The sequence below is a fragment of the Mastomys coucha genome, unplaced genomic scaffold, assembly GCF_008632895.1.
Source record: "Mastomys coucha isolate ucsf_1 unplaced genomic scaffold, UCSF_Mcou_1 pScaffold12, whole genome shotgun sequence".
Lineage (NCBI taxonomy): Eukaryota > Metazoa > Chordata > Mammalia > Rodentia > Muridae > Mastomys > Mastomys coucha.
The window spans coordinates 5,112,804-5,123,885 of NW_022196894.1; the positions used below are offsets into that span (position 1 = coordinate 5,112,804).

The window sequence follows — 11,082 nt, forward strand, 5'->3', positions numbered from 1 at the left end:
TGAAGATAGTTATAGTGTACTTACATATAACAATAAATAAATCTTTAAAAAATGAAACAAAAACAAAAACTAAAAAACCCTGCAGTTTCTGCTTATCTCCCAAAGGAACCTGAGATGGTCATTTTCCAAGCAAACAATGCAGAAGTCTACAAACAGCTGGATGAAGGCAGGTAGAGCAAGAGATCCCAGTGGTTCCTTTCCAGGGGTCTTGATTCAGATGACCCGCAAAGCTCTTTAGGAACATGACATCCAAATGGCTTGAGGTCTTGCTTGGTGTTTTATGGGAGACCAAGTGGAAACTTCAATATGTAGTCCATAACTACTCAGAACTTGTGATTCTTCTGCCTTTGCCTCCCAAGTGCTAGATAGGACTACATGTGCCACCTGCCCAGCTATAACTGGTGTTACAAGCAACTTAGTCCCATAGATAGACAGCTTGGCAGTAACAGACCATAAAGAGAGCTAGTGCCAAAGTTCCAACAAGGGTCCCACTTAAAATAGTACCTGGAAAACCTGATAATGAAATGTAGGAACCCAGCAAGAACTTAAGGCTACCTCCTAAGTCTAGAGGCCTGGTGACCTGTCTTCCCTGCCGCCACCACCCAGTACTCAATCACTAGGAGTAACACTATAAAAAATAAAGCAGCCGTGTGTTTTGGTGCACATCAGCAATCCCAGCACGCAGGAAGTAGCCACAAAACGTGCAGGCTACTCAAGCCCAGACTGTGCTACAATTAGAGCTGGCCTCAAGGCAGTGTCAATGAATAACGCATCTAGAGGCTGGACCTTCAGACCTCCAGAACAAGAATCCCCAGGCACCAGGTAGCAGCAGTATCCGTTTAGTTTGCATATCCCTATTACAGGACATTAATACCAGGATTAACTGGCCATTAACCTAGAGTCCCAGCACTTGGTGGGTAACGGCAGGAACAACAGAAGCTTACTCAAGACCAGTCTCAGCTGGATGAATTCCGGCCCAAAAACGGGTACAGGGAGATCTGGGGGTGTAACTCAGTCAGACTGTCTGTGTGGCTTGCAGGAAAACACTGCATAAAGACCATGACTGATCCACTCAGGGGGTCAGGAGTAACAACACCTAAACTGATAGTTACCTTCCACCCCCATTCTGCCAATACGTAATTACAAGCAGGCATTTCTGCGTGCCTTGCTGGGGGTGTGTTTCCTCACCTCAGCTCCAAGTCTGCCCACACAGCTTCAACACTGGTGCACATCTGTGGCTCTATCTTGCGCCTGTCCTTGACAAGCCTGGTGACACTAGTTTCAGCACAACCCTGGCAGATTTGCATGACCTCTTTTTCCTAGGATGTAGAAACTGAGGCATCAATAGCTTAAGCAACAGGCAGAGGTCCCACAGTAACTAAACACAAATTCTCAATAAAACCCTAGCCAATTCTGCCATAGGACTGACTACCCAACTGTGAACTAACCTAATGATCTGCCTGCCCCAAAAAACTAATTCCACAGGAAAAACGTAAGTGTTCTTATCCCTGGACTGTGGAGAGAAGCAAGCACCTGGCAGGCAGGCTGAGAAGATATGCTGGGAGCACAACAGGCTGAAAAGAGCAACTCTGCAATAAGCAAACCTGACTGGTTGGCATGAGGGGGACACATTTCTGGGCTTGGACTAATTTCTCCTCTACTGGGTTCTCTGAGGTAATGTTCACTCTAATCTCCACCAAGACCTCTTCCACTGGGGCTGGAGAAATGGCTCAGAGGGATAAGAATACTGGTTGCTCTTCTGGAGGAGCTAGGTCCAATTCCCAGCACCTACATGGGTGGCTCACAACTGTCCAGTTCCAAGGGATCTGGAACTCTCACACAGACATACATACAGGCAAAACACCAGTACATATAAAATTAAAGACTTCTTCCACAAACCAAAGCCTACCTAAGGAACATGATTAACCTCACAGGATCAGTAGTCCACTGAGTACTTATCATTTGCAAGGAATCCTATTTTAGGTACAAAGTCACACATCCAGTCTATCTATACTCACCTTCCTTTCATAAACAGGCAAAGAGATGACTTGAATTTCCCATCTACCAACACAGATGTGAAATGAGCCTACCACTACCAAACCCTCAGAGTCGGGAGCCAACTCTACCGAAGCTGCAGTGGCCGTCCAATTTGCTCCTGACAGCAAGAGTCTGTCCACTGCCTCGGCCCTCAGATACTATATGAAAGAACCAGTGTTCACGGTGCAGAAGTGTCACCCCAGGGAAGAGCACGTTCTCCTGTTAAGGCTATTACTATGGGGCACAAGCAAAGCCCCGGAAAAGCTCGTGTGTCCTCAACAGAACCTACAGACAGACCAGATTGTCACTGGTCTTATATGTAAGCCACCTCCTCAGATAATGGGCCAGTGAAGCTAGACAATAAATAACCTGTCAAATTCACTCTCAGTCAGATCTACTAGGTAGAAGCCCTGCCTCTACCTCCCAGCTAGACAAGTTGTTTTTCGGACCTTACAGACAGCAGGCTGTGGTTACAACACAAGTAAGCTGTCCCTCATTGTCTCTCTCCCCATACTTTTCCCTTCCTGACTTTCCTCGGCACTCATAACAACGTAAAAATAACCAGCTCTAGTCGATGGACAGCACTGTGCCATCGATCCACAAACAAATGCAACTCAGAGTGAGGCGGGACAGTAAACTAGCCTGACCTATGGATAGGAGGGGAAACTACAACCAACAGAACCAGTCTCCCAGCCTCCCTTTCCCTCGAAACCACCCTGCCCCAGAGGGCAGGCAGACAGGATCCGCCTCACAAAGCCTGCCTTCCCAAGCTGGTCAGAAGTCTGACCCCCTCCAGCTGCTGGCTCTACCAAATTCAGGAAAGGATGGTGCAAGCCATTAGCTCCCATCCAGATCCCATCTACAGCCTGGCTTGTGAGGCCTACCAAAGTTGAGAACTCTCAATTTGGCTATTCTGGACTTTGGAAGAAATTATCTACTCTTCCTGATCCTGACTGACAACAGCACAGAACCCTATTTGAGGAGTGCAAGACTAAATAAAATAAGACTGCCTAAGGTGCACGCACACACACCTGTGGCCACCCGCCCACACCAAAGCACTACTAGCCCACATGGCCAGAGCACTGAAAGACTGCATTTTCTACAGAACTAGAGCCAGAACAGAAAACTGAAAGCCATAACACCCATACATCACTAAAACTCAAATACAAACTTTGATAGGAAATGAAAGCTTCCTGAGAAAACTCTGGGAAGCAAACATGAAGCCCAGGATATTATGGGATAAAAAATCTGTCGGGATCTTCCTTCACCCTAATCTCTTAGCAAACCTTTTGGACAGAGATATTTTTCCAGACAGTTTGTATCAGAATATGTGGTTCAGCGATGTTCAACTTTATTCTCACCAGTGCACAAAGCCCTTGAGGAGCAGTGATGACGACTTGAAAGGGAAACGGATGCTCAGGGTATGAGCAACTCTCCACTTTGGATGTGCACGGAGTATAGCATAAAAGGAATACACTAATCTCCCAGCGATGAGTTCCATCAGCTATCTGGTTTAATCACACTTGCCAGACACTCTGTGAATTTACTGACTTGCTGAAGCCAAGAGAAACAGCCTAGTCCTTGCCGTGAACTCGGTCCCCCTACCCCACCCCCCCACCCCCGCCATTGCTGCCATTGCTAAGACCCACTGGACAGGACCTTTTTCATCTGCTGGATGGTCAGGCAATTGTTTGATACCCACTGATTAGCATCAAGTTATTCACAGGGGGGTCACGGGTCAGTATTCCTATCCTAGAGCATGCCACACCACACAGAATACAGTTTTATCCCAACTTCCTAGGGACCTCCATTCATTTATGAAAGCCACTACCCCTTACTGAAGGTAAAATGAGAACAAGCCACTTAATGGTCCATTCGAGTGCCCCTCACTGGGATTCCTGCCTGCCTGACCGACCCCTTTAAGGCAGGTAATGGAGCATACTGCTTTCACTTGCTTTAAGTAACAAGTCAAAAAAAAAAAAAAAGTTCTAGCCAATGACCAACCAACCCAGCATGAGATCCCGAAGCCAGAGCCCCTTCCCCTCAACTGCGCTTTCACAGCAAACCCTGATAGCCAAGCTCCTCTTATCTACAAACAATATAAAATCCAGTGCCAAGATAAACTCCTGCTGCTCCGGTAGAAAACCTAGTTACTTCCAGACCCTAGTTTGATTCTGCTGCAGGCAGCCATGTGTGGCGGAACTCCACAGTTTCAAACACACGCTTTAGCCGGACGTGGACTGCACCACCTACAGCCAGGTACCTAAACTCCTCCACAAGCCCAGTTAAGTTATAAACTAGGCGGGCCTGAGCGCGCCCTCCCAGTCAGTCCAAAGGCTGAGGGCAGCTGCGCGCCTTGCAGGTGTCTCCGCAATTAAGCGCGACGCCTGGCAGCTCGCTTACAAGTTATTGGGGGGGAAGATCTCCGGGGGCGCGTTCAGAAGCAGGTGCAGGTGAACCTGCGCACCCGCTCGCACCCCCAACCCCCAGAGCTCAGCGGCCGGGGAGCAGGCCCAACCAGCCTGGCCAGAGCTACACACCCCGGAAAGAGGACGGTCCCCGGGGCCCGCCTCCCAACCTGGGTGCCCGGAGCCAACACACCTCCGTCCTAATTTACGACTCCGGCGCTTTGTGCCCAGCAGCCCATGCGCTGCACAATGCGTGAACTCGGGGTCCAGGGCCACCCCCCGCCGGGGCCGCATGACTGTGCAGCCCCGGCTCGGCGGGAGCGCCGGCCGGACCCGGGCCGAGCAGGAGCCCGGCCTGGTTAAAGATGGCGAGCCCCTCGCGTGGCTGCCGCGGCCGCCCGGACCACAATGAAAGCGCCGGCCCCGCTGCGGGCCTCACCTTCCATCTCCATGTCCTCGGGCTCGCTCAGCTGCTGCTCGCCCGCTTTCTGCTGCTGCTGCTGCTGTTGGTGGTTCATGTCGGCCGCGGCCTGGGCCTCGCCTGCGGCCGGAGGCCCGGGCTGCGGGCCCGGCGGGCGGGCGGCTGCTAGCCGAGGCGGCGGCGGCGGCGGCGGCGGGGCGGCCTCCTCCTCTTCCTCCCGCGCGTCGTCGGCGGCAGCGGCCCCGGGGCGGCCCGCGGCGGGCGGCGGCGGCAGGGAGACGCGCACGTACTTGCTCGCGATTCGCCCAATCTCGGCGCCGAGGCGGGCGGGCGGCCGGCGGGCCGGGCCGGGCGGCCTCCTCGCTCGCTGCGGCCGCCGCCGCCGCCGCCGCCGCCGCAGGGCCCGCCTCCCGCCGCCGGGGCCGGGGCTGCGGGGCCGCGGGCCGGCCGGGGGCGGAGGGCGGCCGGGCGGGGGCCGCGGAGTCAGCCCCGCCTCGGGCCGGGCGCCGAAGGCTGGAGGCCCGGCGGGCCGCGGCGAGCCTGCGGGCCCGGGTGCTTGCTGTGGCCGCGGCCGCTGAGGCTGCGCGGGCGGGTGACCGGCTGGCCGCGCTCGGGGCGCTGAGGCCTCTGCCTCCTCGGTGTCGTCGTCGGGGCTCTGGCAGCGGACGCGGCACCCGGCGGCTCGGCTCGGCTCAGCTCGCTCTCAAAATGGCGGCGGCGTGAAATGTCACATCCGCATGGGGGGCGAGAGCGGGGCGAACGAGACGAGGGCGGGCGGCGGGCGGAGCGGGAGGCGGAGCGGGAGGCGGAGCAGGGAGCGGAGCAGGGAGCGACCCGCCCGCCGCCGCCGAGGAGCACCCGCCCCGCGCGCCCGCTGCCTGCCCCGCAGGAGCCCAGGCACCCGGTCTCCTCTGCGGGCAGGGCCGCGGGGCTCCGGCAGACTGTAGGGTGCTCGCGGGAACTGGGCCCGACGAGGTGGCCAAGGCGCGGCGCCGATTTACGGCCCTTGACCGGCCCCGGGACTCTTCCCCGAGCAAATACGTGGGAAACTTAACTCTTTTGCACCCCAGATCCTGTGAGGTGAAGTGTAGTCCTTCGGCTCTCACCTACCCCAACATCCATTTATTTTCTCGCTAGGAGCCCAGGTTAACCACGATCGTCCACTCGGAAAGAATTTCTCGGGTAGTCCAGGCTAGCCTGGAACTTATTATGGTGCCTGATGGACACCTGACCTCCTGCGTCTACCTTTCTAAGTTTTAGGAGTCAAGTATTTAAAAAACGAACTTTTCAATACTATTAATTTGAAGGAGAAATTTTGGTTTACTTAAGGCTGAAGCGCCAGTTGACTTGATGTTCGGGTAAAAATAAAAAAGATTGCCAGGTGTGTACATGCCTTTAATCTCAGAATTTGGGAGGCAGAGGCAGTAGGATCTCTGGGCGTTGGAGGGATAGCCCAGCCAGGCAGCCAGGATTCAACAAATCAACGACAAAACAAACACTTCTTGGCCTGAACGCTTCCCATTAAGGAAATTCCTCCTACCGGGTCACATGGGCGACACCTGACTCACCAGAAACCAGCCCCTTGCCCCTTCCCAAGGTCACTCAGTGCAAATACTATTGAACAACTTGCTTTCACACAGACAAAAAAATAATTAGTAATAATAAAAACAAAAGAGCCTTTTCTAGCACTTCATGACTTGCGAGGAAAATAACCTGCTAATCCAGGAAAAAGTGCAATAATTTACTATCTTGTCCAATGACACCAGCCAATCCAACTTCCTTTGTTTGCTGAGTTCAAAACCTAAACAGGGGCCAGCAAACTGGCAGAGTGGATAAAGGTGCTGTCACCAAGTCCTGTGACCTGAATTCCACCCCTAGGACTCGCAGTAGACCTGCATGTTGGCCTCTGGTTTCCACTGTGCAGGCCTGCAGAAGCACACACACTCAAATATATGTACATGTCTTTTTTTTTTAAATTAAAGTGGGAAAGAAACCCAAAGTGGATAAAGGAGATATGGTTCTGGTTAAATATCTTTTATCCAATGTGCCTTGGGACCAGCAGTGTTTCGAATTTCAGTTTAGGAAATTTTTGTTTGTTTGTTTTGTTTTTTGAGACAGGGTTTCTCTGTGTAGCTCTGGCTGTCCTGGAACTCACTCTATAGACCAGGCTGGACTCAAATTTTTGACTGTACATAAGGAGATATCTTTGAGAATAGAACCCAAGTCAAGGTAAGATTCATATCTTTATATTTCTAACATCTTATACACAGCTTGAAGATAATCTTATACCATATTTTGTATTTTGACTGCAATCCCAAATAAGGTCAGCTATAAATTTTGCCACTGTACTTGGGGCCAGCAAGAAGACTCAGCAGGTAAAGGCTGCTGCCACCACACCTGACCAGTCAGGTCCTTGGGCCCCACATGGTAGAAGAGAGCTGACTCAATAGTCCTCTGATTTCTACTCACACATGCCATAGCATATGTGGTGGGATGAAAATTCATGAGCACACACACAATCAAGTTCCACTTCTAGCATACTGTTGATATTCAAAAGTTTCAGACTTCAAAACATTTTAGATTTAGGAGTCTCTGACTAGAGTTATTTAACCTGAATATGTGCATAGTGAAATACTATGTAGCTGTGAAAAAGGGTAAGATTCCCAATACAAGTTACTTATAACAGATCCCTGCTTTAAGAATCATGCTTTAAGAAGACAAGATCAAGACGGGTGGTGTTGGCACATGCCTTTAATCCCAGCACTTGGGAGGCAGAGGCAGGTGGATTTCTGAGTTCGCCAGCCTGGTCTACAGAGTGAGTTCCAGGACAGCCAGGGCTACACAGAGAAACCCTGTCTCGAAAAACCAAAAAAAAAAAAAAAAAAAAAAAAAAGACAAGATCAAGGCTACAAATACTTCCACCTTCATCAAGGTCCTTAGCAAGCAAAGCAATTTCAAGAAAAAGAGAAAATAGATTGATCCTTGATGGCTAGACACTGGGGTGTTGGGACTTGGGGATTGAATACTGTAAAGTTTTGATTGATTGAAAACTCTGTCAAGTTTTCAAGACAGAGATAACAGACAGCACAGGATAGCTTTGGAGTGTAATGAAAACACTCTCAAACGAGATCAGGGTCATAGACAAGTCTATAGCAGAAGCGACTTCATTGTATGCTCTAAATATCTATTTTATTATGTGTACATGTGTGTGCATGCACATCCTCATCCATGAAGGCCAGGAGAGGGCATCAGAGCCTAGAGTTACAGGCAATTGTGAGCTGGCCAATGTGGGTGTTGGGAACTGAACTCATATCCTGTGTAAGAGTAGCAATTGCTCAGAACCACCAAACCCTAACTATACATTCTAGTCACTTTTTAAAAATTGCTCCAAGCCTATGATTTAACTTTAACACTTTAAGAGCCCTTTGGCTTGTTAGCCTATAGAAGTCATTGCTTGCTTTCTCTTGAATGTAGTGTCACTGAGTGTATATATATATATATATATATATATATATATATATATATATATATATCCATCATATATATATATATATATATCCATCCACATGGGTGGGTGTGTGTATATGTCTTTACCAGTAGAGCTGTTCTAGAGAGCGAGACTGACTAGCCAGCTTGCCCTGGGATTCCCCTTCCGTTCCTCCTGCACTGAGTTTACAGGCCAACTGTATACTTTAAGTGGGCAAATTGTATGGCACATGCATTATTACACCAACAAGCCTACTATGCTTCCACGTATAAACACCCCAGAAGGACTTTTGAAAATGGTTCACCATTTTCTTAACTCAGAAAACCCTACAGGATTATGCAAATCCAGAGAGGGTCACATCCTCCAGTTCACTTTAAGAACACCCAGGAAACTGCCCAAGCCATCAAGGGTATTGCATATCTGAAATACCACCAAGAGTCTGAGCAATGTGGAGAAGCCGTTGAGTACTGTCCGTCTGGTGCTATAATGGTGGAGTTAGCAGAAGCGCTCTGGCACACAGTGTGGCTGGACTCAGGGCCAGTGACCCAGAAATTGCTGACTTTTTGCTTCCCATGCCTAAAAATGCAGGTAGTAATGTTGAACTTCAGAGTTTGGATGCAGATTCTCTAGTCATTGAACAGATCCATATGAAGAATGGAGCTGACAGAGTTCATGGCCAGGATGGCCCATATATGAGCCCTGCTGCCACATGACGTGATCCTCACTAAAAAGGAGATTGTTCCACAGCCAGAATAAAATAAATGCAAATAAAAGTAAAAGACAAACAAACAAAGAGCCTAATGAGGTACCCAATTGGCATCTACTTAGAAGTAACAATTAGTTTATTAAAAATCTGAGTAACTGGGCTGGAGAGATGGCTCAGCGACTAAGAACTCTGACTCTTCTTCCAGAGGTCCTGAGTTCAATTCCCGGCAACCACACAGTGGCTCACAACCATCTGTAGTGGGATCCAGTTAAATCTGGTGTGTCTGAAGACAGCTACAGTATACTCATATAAATAAATAAATCTTTAAAAATAAAAAGAACCTGAGTAAAAATGTTCTAGCAAGACGGCTCACATATAAAGGCACTTGCTGCCGGCCTCACTCCCATCCCTACAACCCACACGGTAAAGGCCAACTCGCACAGGTTAGTCTCTGACCTCCACTGCCCGGCCAGGTCACCCTGACTCCCCCACACACATGTATGCACAAAAATAAATAGAGAATCTTAAGTTGAAGATATGTCAGAGAAGTATGTGCAGACAGCTTGAAAGCTGTGGGTCTGGACAGCACATGCCCAGGGGCTAGTGAAGAAGACTCCCAGAGGTCTCTCCTGCGCCTCACCCACCCACCTGCTCACTTCCTCCATTATTTTATTTTATGTATATGAGTGCACGTTCGCTGTCTTCAGACACACAAGCAGAGGGCACTGGATCCCCCTGCAGATGGTTGTGAGCCTCCGTGTGGGTGGTGGGAATTGAACTCCTTTGCACTGTGTGGTATTATTATACAACAGAACTGGGGAGGGGGATCTAAATTCCAATACTACTGCTAGTCCTATGATTAACTTGTATTACATTGCAGGGCTAGGGTGCAGCTCGAGAGTAGAGCACTTGCTTAGCTTGGGCCAGGTTCTGGGTTCAATCCCTAGCAGTGCAAATAAAAAGTGCATATGAAGAAGGATTTGGGGGAATATCATGAAGGCTAGTAAACTGACTTTAAGAAAGGAAGATAGTCATCAACAGCCTTAGCCAGCTGTAACCCTGGGAGCAACAGAACTGCTCTGGCAGAACACGCCCTGGTGCAGCAGTGGCAGGTATGTTATGGGAGTAGCCAACAAGTCTAACTGGATTTAAAAGCTCCACAAGACAGAACTCGTGACTGGTACTGTTAGCTGGGCCCCAGTCTTATGGCCAAGTGATAGATCCTAGGGGAGAACCTGACAGAATTAGTCTGCTAAATGGACATAGTAAAACTGCTCCCCCAGCTGAATGCTTATCTTTATACCCATAGATTAGTGCACTGCTCAAAGAAGCTTTTCTCAGCAGTAGACAGGCAGTAAGTGCAGAAATCTACGACTGGTCAACATGACAGCACAAGAGGCTCAGCTCTAAAGGCATAATCTGCAGCACAGCCCTCCCTCAGGTTCAAAGACATTGCTGAAGAGGAGACAGAAGGACAGGAAGAACCAGGGGCATGGACATCTACAGTGAAACCATGTTTGTGTGACCTGACAGGGCTAGTCAGCACATGAACTCACAGCATCTGAGACTGCATACACACACCTAGGCAATCAAAAGCTCAGCATGGGTTGGAAGGACTCCATGGATTTCTAGCTGAGTAGCTAGTGATGACTGATGGCTGCCTGGAGCGAAAGGACCTGTTCTCCTCCAAGATGTGAACCCTACAAGGCTGGCCATACTCCAGGATAGTCCCACACTTCATGCACTTATAGGCATATAGGCAGCAGAAAATGGACTTGCTGTGTTAGATATAAATACATAAGCAAGCAAGCACATGAGATTGGAGACGGAGAAAACCATGGGTGCTGGGTGTTAGGTGTGAAACCTGGAACAAGTGGCTGTGCTATGATAAAGAGCAGACCTGGTTCTCCAGCAGTTGCTCAGCCCCTTTCCTCCTGGCTGGCACGCCTCACTCTCTACCCTGAATTCTCCAGCTGCTCTTCCTAGACAATCCAACCATTTTGGTTACCAGCCTTTTTTTTTT

General features: G+C 49.7%; 1 protein-coding gene across 2 annotated transcripts in view; it reads right to left on the reverse strand.

Moving 5' to 3' along the window:
* Usp7 (ubiquitin specific peptidase 7) overlaps nt 1-11,082 on the reverse strand; it is a 66,525-nt gene that overhangs the window by 43,630 nt on the left and 11,813 nt on the right. The window contains exon 1 of one of the 2 annotated variants that reach the window (XM_031362125.1): nt 4,885-5,621. The exons of the other annotated variant lie outside the window; for it this stretch is intronic. Within the exon in view, the coding sequence (XP_031217985.1) occupies nt 4,885-4,963 (79 nt within the window). The 5' untranslated portion in view covers nt 4,964-5,621. Of the gene's footprint in view, nt 1-4,884; nt 5,622-11,082 lie in introns of those variants that run through there. 2 annotated transcript variants of the gene reach the window in all.